The following is a 24,381-nucleotide window of genomic DNA, read 5'->3' on the forward strand; positions in this document are numbered from 1 at the left end:
AAGTTTTAAGATAGTTTTAAACATCCATAGATAATAAAACATTTTTATTAGTAATAACATACCAAAAGATAATAAAAATATTTTTAAGAGTGCTGAGGGGAAGTAATTCTCAAATTAGATTTCTAAAGCCAATTTATTATCTTTCCAGAGTAACACCAGAATACATTTTAGGCATACAGTGAAAGTTCACCACTTACACAGTCTCAAAGAAATCCTAAACAACATTATGGATACAAGAAGTAATTGTTAGCAATGAAATTTGGAAGTACGTTAATAAATCTAAATAAGCACTGAATTGGTTAAAAACAAGATTTAAAAAAAAAAAAGGCATGGACTACAGTGTAAGTAATAATTCTGAGCATTACGGATTATGTTAGAAAAAGCATCTATAGAAAAGACTTCAAGCAAACAGATCCTCAAAAGTATATGAACGATTTCTCTCTATCTCATTCTTAAAATACAAATTTTTAATATGCACAATTAAAAGTTTTCAGTGTCAATGTAGACAGAAGAAAGAAAGCTCAGAACTTCAATGCTTAATTAACATAGAACTCACTAATATATCAACTATTTTAAAAGATGCCATTCAGCATTACTTACTTTAATAGCAAATTTCTTAGATGCCATGGCTTACTGATTTCCACAGTTAACTATAGACTCTACAAAAAAGTAAGTTACAATTAGGTAAATAAAAATCTTTTTGTATGTGAATGTTATATAGGAGAAAAGTTGACTAATGTAATTTGTGAAATGAAAGTTCAACTATAATTGTCCTTAACCAAAATAATGTATTGAATTAACTTAAAAACTGCTCCAAACCAAAAGCACAGGCTTAGATTGTTTTCCTAGAGTAGTCCTCCAAATGTTTAAAGAATTAATATTAATCCATCACCAACTCTTTTTAAAAATAGAAGCACAAGGAAAATTTCTCAAAATTGTTCTGAGAGTAGTACTATCCTGATACCAACAACAGAGACATCACAAGAAATTATATGTGAATATGCCTTATGAAGAAAGTCACAAAAGTCCCCAGCAAAATACTAGTAAACCTAATCTAGCAACACCTAAAGAAGATTAAACACCATAACCAAGCTGAATTTCTCCCAGGAATACAAGACTAGTTTAACGTCTGAAAATTAATCAATATAATACACCAAATATCCATAGAACAAAAGGACATGATCATCTCAAATACAAAAATTTAAAAAGCCCAAAGCCATAATTTTTTGCTCTTAAAAGAATTCAACACAATACATGGATGCTCCTCAACTTGATTAAGGGCATCCATGTAAATCCTACCACAAAAAATCAAAATGATGAATGACTAAATGTTTTCTCCGCCTGAGTAAAAGACATGGTCTTCTCTTGACCTTTCATTCAACAATTTACTAGAGCTTATAACCAAGGCAAACAAGCAAGAAAAAGAAATAGAAGGTATCCAGATGAGGAAGGAAGAGATAAAACTATTTTATTCACAAAATAACATGTTCTTGTATACAGAAAACCCTAAAGAACCATTAAAAAGTACCTATTAGAATTAATAAACAAGTTCAAGAAGGCTGCAGGATATAAGATTCATGTTTTTAAATCCACTGTATTTCTACATATCAGCAAACAGCAATCCTAAAATGATATGAAGAAAACAATTCCATTTATAATGGCATGAAAAGAATACTTAGGAATAGATACAGCAAAAGCAGTATATGAGCAGGGCAGGGTGATACTTGCTTACAATCCCTCCCAGGCAGGAGGATCATGAGTTCAGACTAGCCTGGGTTACACAGTGACTTCCAGGCCAGCCTGACCTACATAGTGCATGGGGCCCTGTCTCAAACAAACAAACAAACAAACAAACAAAAAGAGCTTGGGGTGGTGAGGGGAGGGGGATGGAGGTGGGGATTCAAGTGTTAAGTAAAGTCCCCTGCTTAGCAAGTACAAGGCCCTAAGCTCAAATTCCAGAAATGAAAAAAAAAAAAGTACAATATTTGTTTTTGTTTTTGTTTTTTTTCTCTTTTTTCCCACTCCACCTGTTTTCTTTTTTTTTTTTTCATTTTTCTTTTATTATTCATATGTGCATACAAGGCTTGGTTTATTTCTCCCCCCTGCCCCCACCCCAAAGTACAATATTTGTATAACAAAAGCCACAAAACATTACTGAAGGAAATTAAAGACTTATGTAAATGGGGATATAACCCATGCTCATGGATTAGAATGACTTAATACTGTTAAAATGGCAATAATCCTCAAACTGAACTACAGATTTAACACAATCCATGCCAAAATCCCAGCTCACATTCTTATAAAAATTATAAGCTGATCCTAAAATGCAAATGAAAGTGCAAGGGATGTGGAGTACCCAAAACAATCTTGAAAAAGAAAAACATGATCAGAAGATTCACATGTCACCATTTACAAACTTAATATAAAACTGAAGCAAACAACACAGTGCTTGCATAAAAATGGACATACAGATCAAAGGAATAAAATAAAGAGTACAAAAATAGATTCTTATTTACGGCCAACTAATTTTCAATATGATGTCAAGAAAATCTGATGGGGAAGTCCTTTCAAACAATGGTGCTGGAACAATTGGATATCCACATGCAAAATAATACAGTTGATCCCTTATATCACAATACATATAAAAATTAACACAACATAGAGCAGAGATCTAATATGAGAGCTAAAGTACAAAAATTAACACAAAAGATAGCAGATATCCAATATGAGTGCTAAAGCTATAAAACTCTTAAAAGAAAAAATAGGTATAAAATTTTGTGACCATGTATTAGGCAATAATTTCTTATATATACCAAAGCACAAATAACAAAAGAAAAAAATATTAAATTAGATTTCATTAAAAAGTTTTGTACTTCAAGAAAATGAAAAAAACAACTCACAGAATGAGAAAAAAAAATCTAAAAATCATATATCTAATAACCATGTCTAGAATATATAAAGAACTTTTGTAGCTTGAAAAAAAGAAAATACAAATGGAAAACACAAAAAGATGTCATTATATTACCTTTAGGACAGTTAAATCAAAATGAAAACAATATCAGGTGTTGGTAAGGATGCAAATAATCTGGGATTCTCAGACATTGCTAGTGGGAATGTAAGATGTTGCAGCCACTTCAGCAGTTCTTCAAAAAAAATTAAGAGTTACCATTCTATGAAGCCAGTGTTACACTCATCCCAAAACCAGACAAAGACACCTCCAAAAAGGAGAACTACAGGCCAATCTCCTTAATGAACATCAATGCAAAAATCCTCAATAAAATAATGGCAAATCAAATCCAACAACATATCAGAATGCTCATTCACCACAACCAAATTGGCTTCATCCCAGGGATGCAGGGGTGGTTCAACATACACAAATCTATAAATGTAATATAGCACATTAATAGAAACAAAGACAAAAACCACTTGATCATCTCAATAGATGCAGAAAAAGCCTTTGATAAGATTCAACACCACTTCATGATAAAAGCTCTAAGAAAACTAGGAATAGAAGGAATGTACCTCAGCATTATAAAGGCTGTATATGACAAACCTATAGCCAACATCATATTTAATGGAGAAAAATTGAAACCATTTTCCCTAAAATCAGGAATGAGACAAGGGTGCCCACTATCCCCACTCCTATTCAACAATAGTCCTGGAATTCCTAGCCAAAGTAATAAGGCAAGAAGAATAAAGAGAAGGAATACAAATAGGTAAAGAAACTGCCAAAATATCCCTATTTGCAGATGATATGATCCTATACCTTAAAGACCCAAAAACTCTACCCAAAAACTCCTAAACACCATAAACAGCTACAGCAATGTGGCAGGATACAAAATCAACTTACAAAAATCATCAGCTTTTCTATACACCAACAATGAAAAAATTGAGAAAGAATATATGAAAACAATTCCATTTACAATAGCCTAAAAAAAAAAAAATCAAATACCTAGGAGTAAACTTAACAAAGGATGTGAATGACCTCTACAAGGAAAACTATAAACCTCTCAAGAAAAAGACAGAGGAAGACTACAGAAGGTGGAAAGATCTTCTGTATTCATGGATTGGTAGAATCCACATAGTAAAAATGGCTATACTATAAAAAGGAATCTACATGTTTAATGCAATTCCCATCAAAATTCCAATGACATTCATTACAGAGATTGAAAAATCTACCCTAAAGTTCATTTGGAAACACAAGAAAACACAAATAGCCAAGACAATACTCAGCAAAAAGAGCAATGCTGGAGGTATCACAATATCAGACTTCAAACTGTATTACAAAGCAATAGCAATAAAAACACCATGGTACTGGCCCAGAAACAGATATGAAGACCAGTGGAACAGAATAAAGGACCCAGATATGAATCCACACACTATGCCCACCTTATTTTTGACAAAGGCACCAAAAACTTACAATGGAAAATAGACAGCCTCTTCAACAAATGTTGCTAGGAAAAGTGGTTATCTGCCTGCAGAAGACTGAAACTAGATCCATGTTTATCACCATGTACTAGTATCAACTCAAAATGCATCAAGGACCTTAACATCAGATCCAAAACTCTGAAGCTAGTTTTACAGAAAAGAGTAGGGAATACTCTTTTCTGGTATAGGCAAGGACTTCCTCAATAGAACCCCAGCAGTTCAGCAACTAAGAGAAAGGATGGACAAATGGGACTACATGAAATTAAAAAGCTTCCACACAACAAAAGAAATGGTCTCTAAACTGAAGAGATCATCCATAGAGTGGGAGAAAATATTTGCCAGCTATACATCAGACAAAGGACTAATAACCAGAATATACAGGGAGCTCAAAAAACTAAAATCTCCCAAAATCAATGAGCCAATAAAGAAATGGGCAACTGAACTAAACAGAACTTTTTCAAAAGAAGAAATGCAAATGGCCAAAAAACACATGAAAAAATGCTCACCATCTCTGGCCATAAAGGAAATGCAAATCAAAACCACACTAAGATTCCACCTCATCCCTGTTAGCATAGCTATCATCAAAAACACCACCAACAATAAATGTTGGTGAGGATGTAGGGGGAAAAGGAACCCTCATACAATGCTGATGGGAATACAAACTAGTACAACCACTCTGGAAAATATTATGGAGGCATCTTAAAAAGCTAAACATAGATCTGCCATATGATCCAACAATCCTACTCCTAGGGATATACCCAAAGGAATGTGACTCAGGTTACTCCATAGGCACCTGCACACCCATGTTTACTGCAGTGCTTTTCACAATAGCCAAGTTATGGAAACAGCAAAGATGCCCCATTACTGACTAATGGATTAAGAAAATGTGGTATTCACCTCACCCCTGTTAGAACAGCCATCATCAGCAACACCAACAACAACAGGTGTTGGCGAGGATGTGGGGAAAAAGGAACCCTCTTACACTGTTGGTGGGAATGTAGACTAGTACAACCACTCTGGAAAAAAATTTGGAGGCTACTTAAAAAGCTGGACATCGATCTACCATTTGATCCAGCAATACCGCTCTTGGGGATATACCCAAAAGACTGTTACTCCAGAGGCACCTGCACATCCATGTTTATTGCGGCACTATTCACAATAGCCAAGTTATGGAAACAGCCAAGATGCCCCAGCACTGACGAATGGATTAAGAAAATGTGGTATCTATACACAATGGAATTTTATGCAGCCATGAAGAAGAACGAAATGTTATCATTCGCCGGTAAATGGATGGAATTGGAGAACATCATTCTGAGTGAGGTTAGCCTGGCTCAAAAAACCAAAAATCATATGTTCTCCCTCATATGTGGACATTAGATCAAGGGCAAACACAACAAGGGGATTGGACTATGAGCACATGATAAAAGCGAGAGCACACAAGGGAGGGGTGAGGATAGGTAAGACACCTAAAAAATTAGCTAGCATTTGTTGCCCTTAATGCAGAGAAACTAAAGCAGATACCTTAAAGCAACTGAGGCCAATAGGAAAAGGGGACCAGGAACTAGAGAAAAGGTTAGATCAAAAAGAATTAACCTAGAAGGTAACACCCACGCACAGGAAATCAATGTGAGTCAATGCCCTGTATAGCTATCCTTATCTCAACCAGCAAAAACCCTTGTTCCTTCCTATTACTGCTTATACTCTCTCTACAACAAAATTAGAAATAAGGGCAAAATAGTTTCTGCTGGGTATTGGGGGGGGAGAGAGGGAGGGGGCGGAGTGGGTGGTAAGGGAGGGGGTGGGGGCAGGGGGGAGAAATGAACCAAGCCTTGTATGCACATATGAATAATAAAAGAAAAATGAAAAAAAAAAAAAAAAGAAAATGTGGTATTTATACACAATGGAATTTTACTCAGCCATGAAGAAGAATGAAATCTTGTCATTGACAAGTAAATGGATAGAACTGGAGAACATCATCTTAAGTGAAGTTAGCCAGGCTCAGAAGGCCAAAAATCATATGTTCTCCCTCATATGCAGACTTTAGATCTAAAACAAATGCAGTAATATTATTGGACATGGGTCACACACTAAAGGGAGAACACATACAGGAGGAATAGGGAAAGGTAGGAAACCCAAAACTTGAAAGTGTTTGATGTGCCCACTGTAAAGGAACTAATATAGCAACCTTAAAATGACAGAGGCCACTATGGGAAGGTGACTGGGAAGTAGTGAAGAGGTCTGGTATAGATGATCCATTTGGGTTGTAATACACAGGAACATGAAAGCAATGCTAGGAATCTCTCTATATAGCTATCCTTATCTCAAACTAGCAAAAACTCTATGTCTTTATTATTGCTTAAGTATTCTATTCAACAAAATTGGAGAAGAGGGCAGAACAGGTTCTGCCTGGAAGTGAGGGGGGTTGAGGGAAGAAGGGGGAATGGAGGGGAGAAATGGCCTAAACAATGTATGTACATATGAATAAATGAATAAGTAAACCAAAAAAAATTACAAGTTACTCTATAACCCATCTCCATTCCTAGGTATATAGCCAAGAAAAATAAAAATATTATGTCCAAACAAAAATTATACAGGAATGTTCATGGCAGCACTATTCATAATCAAAAAGTGGAGGCCTACCAAATGTCCATCAACTGATGAGTGGAAAATTTAATTGTATCCATACCATTGAATATTATTTGATGATGAAAAGGCAAATACTCCTTTTTACTGTGTTCAGTCAGAGGATCTCTGGTCTGGAAAATAACAGCCATGATAGTATAAAGTAGGGCTATCCTACTAAAAAAGAGATTCAGGAATATTCACAAATGGAGGCCTTCCCCAAGCCACATGCCCCTGTATCCTGCCTAGACAATTCCAGATCAGAGACCAAATTCTCCCCATTCAGGGAACTGTACTAAACTAAAAGGTGCTAGGTCCCTGGCATTCTTGCAGTGGGTGGAAGGTCCTGAGGCTAGCAATGAAACCAGACCCCCTGATTCATGACTGCTTGCCCAACTCCCATTTGTTTCTCTGCTTGAAAAACATCTTAGGAACTTCCAGTTACTCAACTAGCCAGGCATGTCGACCCATTTCATCTGGTGATTGCAGATAATCAGAGACCAGAAACTCTCTCCCTCCCCCATGGCTTGGACCCTCCTATAAAACACACCACTCATCTCAGCCAAGCCCCCGCTCCCTGACCTGGGGGTGGGGTGGGCAGCCCTGCGGTCTGGATCTTATCCTAATAAATCTTTCTTTTCCACATGTGGCATGGTCTTTATTCAGCAGTACCTTACATCTAGTGCCAAAACCCAGGAGAGGTTAACAGGACACTCCGGCCTGGGGCTACTCCCTTGGCCTTTGTGTCCTGCCCTCTCCCAAACCCAGACTGCTGAATTGACCCCATGTGCCTCCAGACTGTGGATCTCAGATCTTACTGCCTTGCTGGCTTTCCCATCCATCATTAGCCTTTCTCTTCCACTGCTCTCCACCTGACCTACTCCTCAGACTTGGTGTCACCCTCCTGCCAGGGCTACCTGCTCTGCCTGGTCCGGAAGTCGTAGTGCTATGCCAGATACACTTCTCTCTGCCCACTGGGGTGCCCACTGCTTAGCACGGGGACACCTGGCTAACCAGTTGGGACATTTCCTGTTGGATGGCAACCCAGGCCAGGGACACCAGGAAACCCGTTCGGGTGACACTCTCACACTCCCACTCTCTCTCATTCTCTCTCTCTTGCTCTCCCTCCCTGTTTTCCTTTCCTCTGCCTAGGGTGAGAGCTCAACAGCCCCTCCAGCTTACTTTGACCAAAGGGCAACCAGACAATTCTTCTCTCCTTGCCTGAGTCACGTAAGGGAGGCTAGATCTTGACCTAGGTCTATACTGGCCTGAAGAGTAAACTCACCAAGGCACCTGCCTCTCTCTCCCCGCCCCTCCCTTTCTCTCTCTCACTCTCTCACTTTCCTTCTACATTATGGGGACCTCCCACTCTACATTAAACTGGGATGCCTTCTCCGCACCCTCCCCCTTGGTCTCCAAGACGATATAAAACCTAAGCGACTGATTTATTACTGCAACACTGTTTGGCCTCAGTACAAACAAGCTAGACAATCAATCACAATGGCCTGAAAATGGTACTTTTGATCTTCACACACTTCTAGGTCTTGACAATTTCTGCCATCGCAACTGCAAGTGATCCGAAATTCCATTCCTCCAAGTTTTCCTTTCTCTCTGCTCTTGACCCTCCCTGCTCCAATCTTGTAACACTGCTCAAATCCTCCTTGTCAGCAACAAACCCCCTCTCAAAGTCTGTGTCTCTCCCTCCCACTAAACTCTCTTACTTGTGACCTCATGGGCTCTGTCTGCCCACCTCCCAACTCCTCCTACCAGTCCTCTACATCAATCTCTTCTCCCACTTCATCCTCCCATGACTCAGAACCCCCCCTTCCACCCCTGCTAGCTCTCCCAAACATCTGCCACCCTATTGCTCTTGTACAATAGTTACAATTGACCTTGAGCCACTGGCTCCTCAGGAACCAACACTGCCAGCCTTGCCCTCAGCCCCTGCTATACCCTCACCCTTCTCTTCTCCACCCGCATCCCATACCCACTCCCATACCTTCTCCCAAGCATGCCCAGCCCATCTATATGCTCACCTGCTTTCTTGCGGGGCTACAGACTGCTTCCCATAGGGCAGTCAATATTGAGAAACTTAGAGAAATTATCCAGCATCCAACTAAAAACCCTGCCAACTTTTTGGGATGCCTGACAGAAACCCTAACCTGCTACACTTCATCTTAACTCTCATTTGTCTTAACTCCAGGAGGTGGCAGGAGCTGACAGCATTATCAGAGTTCATGTGCCCTTTTCCATGATTGATCTCTCTCTCAAATTGAAAAGACTTAACTCCTTCTCAAATGACTCAGCCTCCTGTATTAAAAAATTTAAATACCTAACATAAACATACGATATGACTTGGCATGAGACTCATCTTCCAAAGATGGAATAATTTTTCTCAACTCTCATTTTATTTCCCAATCCTTCCCTAATACTCAAAGAAAAATCACTTAAACAGGCAGAGGGTGGCCCTCAAACCCCCCAAGGAGATCTTGTGAAAATGGCATTTAAGTTATTTAGTAACTGAGATGAGGCTTGAGACCAGTAAAAGGCCCAGCTCTTGACGGCTGCCCTGAGACCACCTCCTCCAACTTCCAGACAGCCGGACAACAATGCACACCTCCAGGGGCCTGCTTCAAGTGCAACCAGACAGGACACTGGGCAAAAGACTGCCCTTCACCTTGCCCACCACCAGGACCCTGTCCACTATGTGGCCAGAATGGACACTGGAGGACAACTGCCCTTCTCTGTCTCTGCAAGGAAGGTCAGTCTCCCACTCAGACTCTCAACAGAGTGAAGGCCTCACAGACCTCTTGGGCCTGGCGGCAGAAGACTAATGTGGCCCTGGGACCTCGGCCCCCTTCAAGGTCACCTTGGAGGAGCCCAGGGTAACCGTCCAAGTAGCAGGTAGGCCTCAATCACCTACTTGGTGCTACCTGACTTCTCAGGTAAGCTTTATCCTTTCTTGCAGATCTCCGTGGTGGGGGTGGACGGTCTCCTCCACCAGACAAAAAAAAAAAAAAAAAGACAATTTTATTTAAATTTAAAACTTAATTTTAAAACACAAGACACAAAGTAAACAACTGGAAAGGATACAGATGGAAACTTCAATGTATGATAAAGTTAAAGTTGACTATAAGAGCTTAAAAGATTTTTAAGGTCATGTCAAACTAAAATCAAATTCTCTATGTCTATAAAATAACAAGGGTACCTTAATATTGTTCTGCTGTAAATAACATCTACAAAAAACTGCTATAAAGGAAACATTTTATCAAAGAAATTATTTTTGCTGATCTTGTCAAGCTTTAAGTACTACTAAATCAGAGTTCATTTACATATTTGCTCATATGTCTTAAATGACCATCTTGTAACAGTATTTTGTCTAACCTTTACCTAAATATGGTACAAACATTTACAAAGTTAAAAATGTAAATTTATATAAAATGATGAGTTAAACCTATCTTTTATCCAAAAGTATTACATTTAACCTCCATTCTGACAGACCCTGTTTGCCTTTAAAAATTCTATAAACCCTTCACAGCAACTAACCTGGACAGTTTTGCCACAAGAGTTTAAAGACAGCTCTCATCTTTTTGAATAGACCCTAACCAAAGACTTATTAGATTGGCGCTACCCAGAGTCCACCCTTCTTCATGAAAACTTTCTGGCCTCCGGGAGTACAAAGTCTCTAAGGAAAAGGCTCAACTATGTTTCCCTCAGGTCACCTACCTAGATGTGTTCTTAAAGGGACAGACTCACTCCATGTGTCATGAGTAAATCAACCCAATCCTCCGTATCCCACTCCCCCATACCATAAAAAGCAGCTTAAAGCTTTCTTGGGAATTACAGGATTTTGCAGAATCTGGATCCCTAGATATGCAGCTTTTAACAGACACCTTTTTATGCTCCTTCTAATATTCCTATTTGGGTCTTAAATAATGTATGGCCACCCATTTCTCTTAAAAAACTTGCCTCCAACACACTCTGCTTCTCTGGCTATCTGCCTTACCTTAATCTTCTCAGGAAACTTCTCAAGAGAGCATGCAGACCAGATCCTGCCCCACCCCTCAGAGGGCCCCATAACAATTTCTATTAAACCAGGGGATCTTGTTCTCCTCAAGGATCTTTGACTCTCTTTGCTGGGACCTTGGTGGACTGGCCCTCTTCTGGTCATTCTAACAACACTCACCACTGTCAAGCTCAACGGGATCCCCCAATGACAGCACCTTTCAAGGATAAAACATTGCCCACCAACTTCAGATTGTTCCACTTCAACAAAGGATGAGTACTCTTGTGTGCTGCTGGGCCCCATGCGGCTATGCCTCTCCTACAAACTCTCTCCCTCTTCTTCTCCTACAAAAGTTCTTAGTCCTCATCTGGCTCTCAATTTTCTGCCATAGGTAAACTCACCAACAACTGGCCTTGTCTGCAAATGAAGCCTGGGAAAAACTGTCAGCCTCTGCTCCTGGGAACCTCACAAATTTCCAAATTCCAGCCAACCCCCCCCCTTAATGACACCCCCCACTCAGCACAAAGCAGCTAGATCAAATGGCACCTATAATACCAACAAAAGGCTGGAATGTTAGGTCCCTGGCATTCTTGGTGTGGGTGGAAAGTCATGAGGCTAGCACTGAAACCAGACCCCCTGATTCATGACTGCTTGACCAACTCCCATTTATTTCTCTGCTTGAAAAACACCTCAGGAACTTCCAGTTACTCAACTAGCCAAGCATGTTGACCTGTTCCATCTGGTGACCACAGATAATCAGAGACCAGAAACTCTCTCCCTTCCCCATGGCTTGGACCCTCCTATAAAACACACCATTCATTTCAGCCAAGCCGCTGCTCCCTGACCCGGGGACTTGGTGGGGGAAGCCCTGCAGTCTGGATCTTAATAAATCTTTCTTTTCCACACATGGTGTGGTCTTTATTCAGCAGTACCTTAAAAGTCTGAAAGTATTGACATCAGGGTTCCCCAATGAAATAGCCTAGACAGATGGCTCTGAAGTGAATTCCACAACCACAAGCCCCACATCCATGTACAAAGATTTTGGTCATCATTTTAATGTTCCATTCTCAAACAGAAGTAAACAATACAGGAGTCCCCTACCATCAAAGACATAATTCTATCATGAAAGAAAACCAAATAAATGAAAAATTTACTCAGTTAAAGCAGATTGTGAAGAGAGACGGGAGGGGAAAATTAGGGAAAAGGAAGATATTCTATCTATAAAGCAAAAATACTTAAATAAAAAGGAACTTGCAGAAAACAACAAATTAAAATTATGATAGCTGAAATTAAAAACTTACTGGAAGAGTTGGAAGATTAAGTTGTAAATTTCTCAAGAACTTCAGCAGAAAAGATGAAAAACAAGAAAATAAACTAAAGGACCAGTACAGGAGAAGTAACATAAAAATTAGGATGAGTTGAGCGCTGGTGGAACACCCCTGTAATCCTAGCTGCTTGGGAGTCTGAGATAGGGAGAATCACAGTTTGAGGTCAGCTTGGGGAAACAGTTCGCAAGACTCCTCGCCCTCTCCCCGCCACATCTTCAAAATAACCAGGGTAACCTAAGGTCAAACCCCAGACCCCTAGGTGAAAACAGACCCATATTTGGGCATATCTCACAGTAAAATTTTAAGTACTGGGGACAAAAAGAATCTTTTAAAAGTTGGGGGGCATAGGATTCGAGGTAGAGAATACAAAGGGTTGAGTGGAAGACTTGGCCTCAAATTGCCCAAAGCAACTCTAGAAGTTGAAGACAACAGAGCAATATCACTAAAGTTCTGAGAAAACTGTTTCTAACTTCCAACTGCATTTAATATAAAAAAATTTTTTTTAGAGATGCAAGATCTTAAAAAAATGTTAAACACATCCTTTCTCAGGAAGCTACTAAAAATGTACTTCATCAAAATGAGGAAATTAACCAAGAAAGGGGAAGATATAGGAAACAGGAAGGCCAAGATAGGAGAAAGGCTGAGGAAAGCCCAGGACCTAAAAAGATATTACAGCATAAGAGATTTGAGTACAACGGGGAAGACATCAGTTCAGACAAGCAAGTCACAGGGCTCCAGAAGTGGTATGTTCTAGGTCTACATATACGCAAAGGATTTTAGATAACTGGTGAAGAACATGAGATTGAGTTAGGATAGTATATGGAAAGCTAATCAACTGAGTAATAACAAGGCCATTAACTGATTCCAGAACAAGATCTGTACAAAAAATATACAGAATACTTAACACACAGCACTTACAGTCATTATAGCAAACACTGAATCTTGATCTAACCACTATTCTGTTTACAATACTAGAAAAATAAGGAATGTGAGTATGTGTGCGTGGAGGGGGTGGTACTGAGGCATGCACTCAGGGCCTCATACTTGCTAGGCAGGCTGTCTACCACCTAAGTTACTCCACCAGCCCTAGGACTTAAAGAGAACAATGGTCTCTAATGCTCATGGCATGTTCCAGAAGCAAAGCCTAAGGTCAATGATAACAGTTATAACAAAGAAGAAATATGGCCTGTAAATGAGTGCTACAGACCCAATTCTTAAGTGTTAAACTCAGCTCCAACTTAAAAAACAAGGTAGAGAGATGACATGGTAGAAGGAAGAAGTGGGAAGGATGTCATTATTCCTAAATCTTGTATGTGACACTAGATCCCTGTTGGAAGGATGTACTTTTAGTACAATATAACAGAAATATAATGCAAGCCAGAAATGTCATTTTAAGTTTTATAGGTGCTTCATTTAATAAAAACAAACAGAAATCAATAAAACTGATTTCAATAATATATTTCTTTTGCCCAATATATCTAACACCTTAGCATTTCAACATGTACTTAACATAAAAGTATTTATATTCTTGGTTTTTGGCAGGGACAATACTAGGGGTTGATCTCAGGCCACTCAATTGCTAGGCAGGCACTTTATTACTTCAGCCATTCTACCAGTCCTACAGTTTTAACTGAGTCTTTGAAATAGTGTTTTATTTTTCCAGCGTATCTGTTTGGACTGGCCACCTGTCCAAACTACCATATAATGAATAAACAGTGCAATTTGAGAGTTCTATTTTTTTTTAAAGAAAATACATTTATTTCTGTATAATGAATTCCTTATTTATGAAACAGGCATAATAATGCCTAGCCCAAAATATTGAAAGAACTAAATAAAATGATACAAAGGTCTGAGAAATACAGCTCAGTGCCAGAGCACTTGTCTGGCATGCATGAGGCACTGGGTTCAATACCAAGCACCACACACACACATAAAAAGGAAAGAAAAAACATTAAAAACACCGAATGTCATGATTTATAAGTATCAGGCTGCCTACAAGTGTAAATTACTATCACTTGGTTAACTTTTGATTCTAATTTTTTAGGTGGACAAAATGTCTTTATTCAAATCCCAAATCATTTTAACTATGGTTTTTTTTTCTTTTTTTTGCAGTACTAGGGTTTGAATCAGGGCCTATACCTTGAGTCACTCCACCAGCCCTTTTTTGCAATGGGTTTTTTCAAGATAGGGTCTCAGGTGGCTTCAAACTGTGATCCTCCTGATCTCTGCCTCCTGAGTAGCTAGGATTACCTTTCTTTTCTCTTCTTTTGAGACAGGGTCTCACTATGTAGCCAAGACTTACTTTAAACTCTCAATCTTCCTGTCAGTTTGCCAAATGAAGAATTACATGCATGTACCACCACACTTGGCTTTGTGAGTAACATGAATTCTTTCAGTAACAAAATTCATGATTTAGAAAAATTTTAATTAAGTTCATCATCTTAACAAGCTCATTTAGACATAGGTGTAAATGGAAAGAAAAAAAATTTTAATGTGTTTTAAAACATTATAGAGGTTTTCCTGAAAACTTTACTTTTTATAATTAGTTTTCATTTATTACATCTTCTTACAGCCATTTATTCACAATTTTCTAATTACATTCCTGATGATGACCTGAATTCAACAAAGGAGTGAAGACACTATGCAAGTTCATTTATTTTTCATGATGCTCCCCTTGACTTTGAGCATTAGCCTCCAGTATATCTAACTTTGTGGTTGCTCCCAGACCTTAGTGCCTTCCTGGTGTTTCTCCCCATCCACTTCTGGTTTTTTACATACACAATGAAACTTGCCACCAAAATCTATGCAAAAATCATTCTCCACAATATGAAAGATTCTTCCAATGACCACTTTGTCCTTGGCAAGGCCCATGAATGTAAAAGGAGATGCAAAGGGTTCCACATTTTTTGGAGCCTCCCACTAGAGCTCCATCTTCCCCTGCAGCTACTACTGCCATTCTAAAATGCTCTAACACCTGAGCCCATCTGAGGGTCTGAGCCATGTTCAGTGCCTGTTCCTCCAAAGGGTCCTGAAAACTTCAGACAGATCTTTAAAATCATCTTATTTGAACCTCACAAACATAAAATCAGTCCTGTAAAATATTTTATGTTTGAACAACTTTGCTAAAAACTTATGGATTCCCCACCATGAAGGTTTTAAAGTATTAAAAAACACACTAGGGTAGATCAGCCAGATGGAGAAAAAGAGGAAGAGTTTTGTCAGTGAAGTGCCCAACCAAAGTTGAAGTGTGTATGATCCAATTTTTTAATTACATATAGTTTTCCCAAATGACCTTCCTGTTCTGAAGGCCAGGCAGACCACGTGGAAGGCCACAGCAAGGCTTTCAAATCTTATCTACCATTTGATAGAGTACAAGTCACATTACAGCGAAAGTTACACTTTCAACTCAAAATGAGGTTTTGTGTATGCGTGTGTTTTACTTTTGTTAGTAAAGCAAGAACAGCTACATTTTTTTTGGATGCGACTGGGGTTTGAACTCAGGTACATTTACTTTTTAAAGTCTGGATTCTTCAAAAAGTATCAACAATGCGTAATTCAAAAAATATGATCTATAGGAATCCAGAAATTAAAAAAGCAAATATTTTTATATCAAGCATTCCAAAGTAAAAATCAATAACAAAGGGAAAAGAAACAGGGTATTTTGAGTATTTTCAGAATCATGAGGCACTCAGCCTCAATGAATATAATCTTTTCACTTATTTCAGAATGTTTGGAGACTCAAAGTCACAATTTCAGGGCCCAAAGCGATCTTACAGATCACTTACAGATCTAACAGATCAGTCCTTTTATCTATTCCCCTAATGAGAATTTATGGGACCAGGCCAAGGTCTCACAGCTGATGATCTAGCCAAGGGCTAGCTAGGGTTTGGTTGGGCCCACTGAGGGCAAACAGGTACCATGAGTGACATGAAGTACTGCCAAGGTCAATGGCTAAATGGGCTGTCAAGTGGGTATGAACTTCCTCCTTAAGACATTACTCCCCTTCCTTATCAAGGCAGGAGTTTCCAATGCAGAGTATGACTTTAAATACAGCTGTGTTCTACTAATCAAAGAAGGAAAGGCTGAGAGACTGAGAGAAACTCTCTAATTAAAGAAAATGTAGTTTGAATTAATTCATCATTACATAATGTAACATGGCACACTTATTCTCCATTATAAAATATAAATAAGTGAATTCTTCCAAGATGAAGCCAAAATACATCTACCTGGACAGCTATGAGTTTGCATATCTGTTAAAGTTGTTTCACACAAGGAAGTGTCTTTCCCTCTGTTCATTATAGCATCAGGCACCAGTACTAGGAATGAATGCAAAACATGTTTAAAATCACACTTACCAATGGTGGCAGGAGTATATTCTCACAGGTAAGCAGCCTTCAGAGCAATGCCTAAAACTAGAGGGTGCTCAAGAAATGTCTGTTGAATCTAGCATGGTGGTACATGCCTGCAATCCAGACACTCCACAGGCTGAGGTGGGAGGATGTGAAGCCAGCTTACATGGTAAGACCCTGTCTCAACAAAAGGAAAAACTAAGAAATGTCTCCTGCCTTTTTATTTATTTATTTATTTTGGTGATACTGGAGTTTGAACTCAGGGCTTCACACCTGCTAGGCAGATGTTCTACCATTTCAGCCAGTCCACAAACCCAAGTAATGTCTCCTGAATGAAGAAACATTCCAGATAATTGAACTGGAGTCCTCTCCATTCTTAAAATTAATCTAATAATGAACCTAGAAGAGACCACTGCTAATGGGATGTTTTCCAAGCCTCTCTTAGATGGACTTGAACCTCTGTTTTAGATAATAATGACTATTACCTTTACTTCAGAATTAGTATTTCATTAAGGGTGAAATTGCTTAGTCGCAGGACAGTGCAAAGTGTCCCCTGGATTTGAACCTTCCATTTAATTCTTCCTGACTCAAAAACAAGTGACGCTGAACAGGATGACCTCCAGTGTCTCTTCTATTTCTAAACCTCTACCATCAAAAATCTAACAGGTTAAGGAATAAATAATGCCACTGTACAAATTCTTCCAGAGAAGAGAGTTAAAAAAAAGCTTCCCCACAACTGAGACAAGGGCAGTAGAAGAATGGAAAAACACAGTCGATCTACATATTAACAGAGGCAAGAATCCTAAACAAATAGAAACAATCTGCATGTAGCAGCCTACTTAAAAAAAAAAAAAATCACCACCAAGTGAGGTATGGGAGGAGTGCAAGGTTATATTTAATGCTGGGAAAAAAATCACATTAAAAAAAATGAAGTAGGAATAAAAAAAAAACCTACATGGTATTTTAACAGAAGTAGGCAAAAAGGAAGACAAACAATAGAAATCAACAACTATAGCAAACAAGCCAGGTATGAAGCCACACATCTCTCTAATCCTAGCACTTGGGAGGTTGTGGCAAAGAGGATCAGGAGTTTGAAGCCAGACTGTGCTACATAATGAGTTTGAGACCAGCCTGGAGTATGTAGCAAGACCGTCTCTCAAAAAACCAAACCAAAACAAAACAAAAACCATAGTAAACGTACTTAATGAGGAACTACTAAAAGCAATTTCTTTGAAGCAGGCAGAAAATGTAGAACTTAAGCTACCATTTACACTAGCATCTCACAAATTTAAAAAATCTAGAAATAAGCAATAAAATATGTGCAAGACCTGCTCACACTGATCTAAATTTAATGCCATTCCATGTACAATCCTGAACAGAGAATCTGATAAAGAGCAAGAAGGACCAAGACACTTCCAGAGAGGGGGAAAACAAAAACAAATGAGGACATGGAAACACAATGAAAACTCTTTGTACAATTAATATATCCTAATTTAAAAAAAGGGAGAAAACAAACATAAATAAAACAAAGGAGGGGGGGGTTTCTTCTCAGATACAGCAAAACTACTATTAGTTTACATTAGTAAACTAATGTAGTAACAATAAGGCCCAATGGACAGGCTACACAGACCAGAAATTATGTGCACACATGGAAATGACCTACAACAGAAACAGCACTGCAAACAACTGAGAAATGAAGACACTAGTCATTCGACAAAATATAGTCAACCAACTACCTACTCTTATCTGGGAAAAAAATGAAATTGGATCACTATCTCACAGAACACACAAAAAAAGTTAATTCTACATGGGCTTAAAACTAAAATATAGAAAACTAAAATCTTTTAGAGTATATTTTTATGAACTGAAGAGTATGGAAGGAGTTTTAAACTAGACACAAAAATTGCATACTATAGTGAACAAATGGTAGATTTGGTCCTATCAAAATTAAAATTAACTGGGTAGAGCACATGCTTAGCATGCACAAGGTCCTAGCTCAACCCCAGCATCAAAAAACAGCAAAATTAAAACTTCTCCAGAGACCACAGACCAGGAGAAAATACTTGCAATCCACATATCCAACAAAGGATTTACATCTAGAATACACAAAAAACTTTCAAAACTCAACATTTAAAAAAAAGACCAGATAATCCAATCAGAAAGTAGGCAAAAGACATAAACAGATATTTCACCAAAGCAGATAAACAGAAGGCAAATAAGCACATGAAAAGCTACTCAACATCATTTAGTATCTGGGAAACGCAAAATAAAACCACAATGAGATATCACTACATACCTACCAGAACAAGTGAAAAACAGTGAGGACACCAAATGCTGGTAAGGACGTAAAGAAAATAGACCCCTCATATCCCTGGTGGGTCTGTAACAGTGGTACAGCCACCCTGGAAGAGACAGGCAGTTTCTTATAAATCTAAGCATGCACTCACCATGCAACCCAAACACTGCACTCCTGAGAATGTATCCCAGAGAAATAAAAATAGACTCTAAAAACCTGTATGGAAATGTTCATAACAGCCAAACCAGAAAAAATCCAGATATCCTTCAATGGATGAATGGTTAACAAACTGAAGTGTACTTATACCATGAGATACTGTTCAGCAGTAAGAAGGAATAAGTGCCAGGTGACAATGGCTCACATCTGTACTCCTAGCTACTCAGGAGGCAGAGATTAGAAGGACTGAGGTTTGAGGCCAGCCCAGAAAAATAGTTTGTAAGACCATATCTCAAAAATACCCAACACAAAAAAGGCTGGTAAAGTGGCTCAAATGGTAGAATGCCTGCCTAGAGTGAAGCCCTGAGTGTAAACCCATTACTCCCTTAAAAAAAAAAAAAACTTTAAAAAGAAATAAAATACACACACAAGAACTTGATAAAAATCTCAAGAAGTTATACTAAATGAAGAAACTAATATCAAAGGATATAAACAGGTGTGGCTGCACACCTGTAACCCTAGTATTCAGGTAGTAGAGGCAGGATAGTGAGTTTGAGGCCAGTCTCAACTCTGTAAGACCTAATCTTTTTTTGCAGTACTGGGGTGTCGGAGACAAGGCTACCTTTGTGAGCCATTCTGTCTTGACCTTGCCCTGGAACATTTTGCGGTTGTTTGTCCCAACTTCTCCATCTCCAGCACAAGATGGTGCCGTCCCTGCTTCTCTTCCGGGAGTTTACCTTGCCGCCGGCGCGAACGTGCACCCTATCAGAAGTCCTATAGCAGAACCAGCCAACCAGCCTGCACCTCCTCATACCCCTCACTCCCTCAGCACATAAATACCCCTGTATGAACAATAAAATTTTGCAGCTTGATCAGAACTCCTGTCTTGCTGTCTCCTTCATGTCTCTTGTCCCTTCATTCTTCCCCTTCTAGGTTCGCTACCCACGCTGATGTGTCCTGCAGGACGGGACATCTGGCGCCCAACGTGGCTGTAGCTATTCCTTTGATTGCGGGGAGAACACCGTCCTCCAGAAAGGCTTGGGCCCAAGCAGAGTTCATGATCGCCTCGGCAAACGCAACCGAGAGACAGATCCAGGAGGAGAGTGAGGACGGCGAATGGTGAGTGACCCACCCTGGGACAAGCAGTGTCGTCACATGATTTGTTTCTTTCAGGCCTCAAGGAGGCCCTCAAGACACGAGGGGCACGTGTTAAGAAAAAAGACTTGAGGTCATTATTTTGTTACATAGGAGATTTATGTCCTTGGTTTCCTCTCGAAGGAACCATTGATGGTAAAAGATGGCTCCGGGTCGGAGACTGTTTAAAAGACTATTATGAATCTTTTGGCCCCAAAAAGGTCCCTGTGACAGCCTTTTCTTATTGGAACTTGATTGATGACATTCTCAAAAGTGCACCCTTTGATAATGGTACTTTAAAACTTGTTAAAATTGGGCAAAATGCTATGCAGACGGCTTCCCGCCCTCCTACAGGGGTCTCTGACGGTGGAGGACCCACGGATGCTGTCAAACATCTTCAAATAATCGAGCTTTTAAAACCCCAAATCCCTGAACTCACATATCACCCCTTAATGTTGCCTAAATCTCAGATTCCAGATTTAGATCCCAATACATTAGATATTTTGGGAAGTACCTTCTCCTTGCTTAACACTTCCAACCCCACCCTTGCTAAGGATTGCTGGCTTTGCATGACCACAGGAGCAATAATGCCCATGGCAATACCTGTTAACTCCACCATAAATAATCAGGATACCTGCCAATCTGGACTTCCCTTTAAAGTACAGCCTATGGATGCACCTACAGTATGCCTTCAAGGCAGGATGCAAAATAATTCTTATGATATTGACGTTGGGGTTAGTTCTTTTAGAAATTGCTCATCAGTTCTAAATTATTCCTCACCCACCCCAGCTCTTTGTCCCCCCAACGGTACAGTTTTTTTGTGTGGAGGAAACTCAGCCTTCCCCAGGCTTCCAGCAAATTGGACTGGTGGCTGTGTTGTTGCCTTATTACTCCCAGATATTACTGTTGTCTCAGGAGATGAACCTCTGCCCATTCCTAGCTTAGACACCTTAATTAAAAGACATAAACGGGCAATACAAGCCTTACCGCTCCTTGCCAGCCTTGGAATAACAGCAGCTATAGGCACAGGTACAGCTGGCTTAGGCACGGCTATACACTCTTACCGTCGCCTATCTCAACAACTTATAGATGATGTACAAGCACAGGTACAGCTGGCTTAGGCACGGCTATACACTCTTACCGTCGCCTATCTCAACAACTTATAGATGATGTACAAACTCTATCTGGAACCATTAAGGATTTACAGGACCAAATAGACTCCCTGGCAGAAGTGGTCCTTCAGAACAGGCGAGGCTTAGATCTGCTAACAGCCAACCAGGGAGGTATCTGCTTGGCCTTAGGGGAAAGATGCTGCTTTTATGCCAATAAATCAGGCATAGTATGCACCAAAATTAAACAGCTTCAAGAAGATTTAGAAAAGAGATGAAGGGAGCTATTTGAAAACCCCCTCTGGACTGGGCTTAATGGAATTCTACCCTACCTTCTTCCACTATTAGGCCCCTTGCTAGGTCTACTTTTAATTGTGATCATAGGGCCCTGCATTATAAACAGGCTGATACAATTCATTAAAGAACAAATTAACACCTTAGCCTCTAAGCCTATACAGGTCCATTATCATCGCCTGGATATGGAAGACTGTGCTCCTGAGACCTTCCTTTCAATAAAAACTCGCTAAATGCTCCATCTGGGTTTCCAAATTTTCTCTCTGCCACCCCCTCTTCTTATATAACATTCTTGACCACTCATTGCCCATTGGGCCCTCCTCCACTGGGCCCCTCTGCTTGGGGGAGGCAGCACCCAGGGAGAGTGATCATAAAGGCTTTTCTAAACGAGGGTGCAGGTACGACTGCAGGAGGGTGGATCCTAGGATCCCCAGACCCAAGACCTCTGTATGACATGCCCTGGTGCATGGCGGTTGGCATGCTCCTAAAAAATCCGCCTCCTCAAAAAACATGCCGAGGAGAGTCTCTTGAGAACTTAGCAAGGACGCTTGCTTACAAAGCAAAAATGATCTCCACCCTGAGGAACTGGGCCTCTGTCATCCCCTCTCAATAAGCCGACATATTCTGGTCATGTTTGTATAAGAATAAGGGGGAAATGTCGGAGACAAGGCTCCCTTTGTGAGCCATTCTGTCTTGACCTTGCCCTGGAACATTTTGCGGTTGTTTGTCCCAACTTCTCCATCTCCAGCACAAGATGGCGCCGTCCCTGCTTCTCTTCCGGGAGTTTACCTTGCCGCCGGCGCGAACGGGCACCCTATAGCAGAACCAGCCAACTAGCCTGCACCTCCTCATACCCCTCACTCCCTCAGCACATAAATACCCCTGTATGAACAATAAAATTTTGCAGCTTGATCAGAACTCCTGTCTTGCTGTCTCCTTCGTGTCTCTTGTCCCTTCATTCTTCCCCTTCTAGGTTCGCTACCCACGCTGATGTGTCCTGCAGGACGGGACACTGGGGTTTGAACTCAGGTCCTTCACCTTGAGCCATTCCACCAGCCCTTTTTTTGTGAAGAGTTTTTTTCGAGATAGGGTCTCTAACTATTTGCCTGGGCTTCAAACCACCAGATCTCTGCCTCCTGAGTAGCTAGGTTACAGGCGTGAGTCACCGGTGTCCAGCAAGACCCTACCTTTAAAAACAAATAATAAAGGATAAATATTGTACAGTTATACTAATGGAAGGTTACAAAAGACTTGAAAAAATAACACCGCCCTGAGGCTACCTCAAAATTCCTCTCCTCTCCTGTACCATTGCATGACTTGCACCCAGACACCTGTTCCCCCTTCCTGGAACCAACTACCTGATGACCTTTTTCCTCCTCCTCCCTCCCTACTTAAGGACCACACTTTACCACAACCATGAGCCCCTTACTTTTGGATTCATCCAGGCTTATTTGGTGCCCCTCTCTGGCTTTTAATAAAGGCCTGTCCAGTCTGTTGAGGTAGGTTCGTTTTCCTTCTTATCTACCCTTGCTTTGTTACATAGTTTGAACCTAACATCAATATACATAGCATCTGTGATATAACATAATTATGAAGATGGAAAACACATTAGTAGTTGCCAGGGGTTAGGAATGTGTGAAGGAGGTGTAGCTATAAAGAGGTAGCAGATGGGAGCCTATGGGCAAAAACAGTACTATCTATTGATTGTCGAGTTGGATATATGAATTTATACAAGTACAAAACACATAAACTGCACAAACTAGTAGTTAATCTAATAAACTCTTTGTATGAAGCCAATGTCAATTTTCTGGTTTTCATGTCTGTATTATAGTTATGAAAGATATCACCACTAGAGGAAACTGAGCAAAGGATACATAGGACCTCCTGTACTTTTTTTTTGTAATTTCCTGTGGATCTACAATTACTTCAAAATATGAAGATTTAAAAAACAATTAAAGCTTCTGTTCATTAAAATGTAACATAAAGAACTGGGGAGGAGAAGAATCATAAGCTAGAAGGCATTTACAAGACATAAAACCACCAAAGGATAAGTAATCCAAAATAAAATAATGCAATACAAAAACGGACAAATGCAGTGCCCAGAGTTCAGGCATCTTTGTCTCCTAGTCAAGCTTCTGCCAGCTGGGTAAGGCTGGAGGTAGTCGATGGGAGAGTTTCCTGAGCCCTTCTGTTATTTATGCTCGACAACCTCTATGCAACACCCAACCACAAGTCTTTACTCCACAGGGGAAGTAAGGAGCATGTCCCTCAAACTTTTTTAGAAAACCTGAGAATCACGGTGTCTCCACACAGAAGAATCACATACCAGGAGATCTGCATAACTCAAGCTCTCTCCCCTTACCACAGGCACACAGACAGCCACGTGAGATAAAACAGACAAAAAGTCACAGATGAGCCCATCTGCCTCCCTTGAGAAAGAAAGATCATTACATAGCGCTAAGGCCTGAATGTTGGTTGTAACCCTAAAATCACACATTAGAACCTAACACCCACTGTGATGGTATGAAGAGGTGAAGTCCCTGGAAGGTAATAAGTCCTGAGGGCTCCAACCTCATGAATGGAATGAACTGTTCTGGACATGTTTAAATAAATAAGTAAATAAGTAACCCTTAAATTTTGTATCATTCAAAATTGAAAA

General features: G+C 39.8%; 2 protein-coding genes across 2 annotated transcripts in view; one reads left to right on the plus strand and one right to left on the minus strand.

Moving 5' to 3' along the window:
- Window positions 1-24,381, minus strand: part of Slx4ip (SLX4 interacting protein) — a 230,927-nt gene that overhangs the window by 201,001 nt on the left and 5,545 nt on the right.
- LOC141423475 (syncytin-2-like) lies at window positions 9,767-22,716 on the plus strand. Its single transcript, XM_074075250.1, has 3 exons — window positions 9,767-9,811; window positions 20,541-21,348; window positions 21,426-22,716. The coding sequence occupies exons 1-3, from the start codon at window positions 9,767-9,769 to the stop codon at window positions 21,704-21,706; spliced, it is 1,134 nt and encodes a 377-aa protein (XP_073931351.1). The 3' UTR covers window positions 21,707-22,716.

The sequence above is a fragment of the Castor canadensis genome, chromosome 5, assembly GCF_047511655.1.
Source record: "Castor canadensis chromosome 5, mCasCan1.hap1v2, whole genome shotgun sequence".
In the NCBI taxonomy this organism is placed as follows: Eukaryota; Metazoa; Chordata; class Mammalia; order Rodentia; family Castoridae; genus Castor; species Castor canadensis.

What these genes read in the sequence shown, in the direction of transcription:
- LOC141423475 (XM_074075250.1), top strand. Translation starts at nt 9,767, where the DNA reads ATGGACACTGGAGGACAACTGCCCTTCTCTGTCTCTGCAAGGAAG. An exon ending in TCTCTGTCTCTGCAAGGAAG is followed by an intron (nt 9,812 to 20,540) that starts GTCAGTCTCCCA and finishes GGCCCCAAAAAG; the next exon opens with GTCCCTGTGACAGCCTTTTC. An exon ending in AACAGCAGCTATAGGCACAG is followed by an intron (nt 21,349 to 21,425) that starts GTACAGCTGGCT and finishes GTACAAGCACAG; the next exon opens with GTACAGCTGGCTTAGGCACG.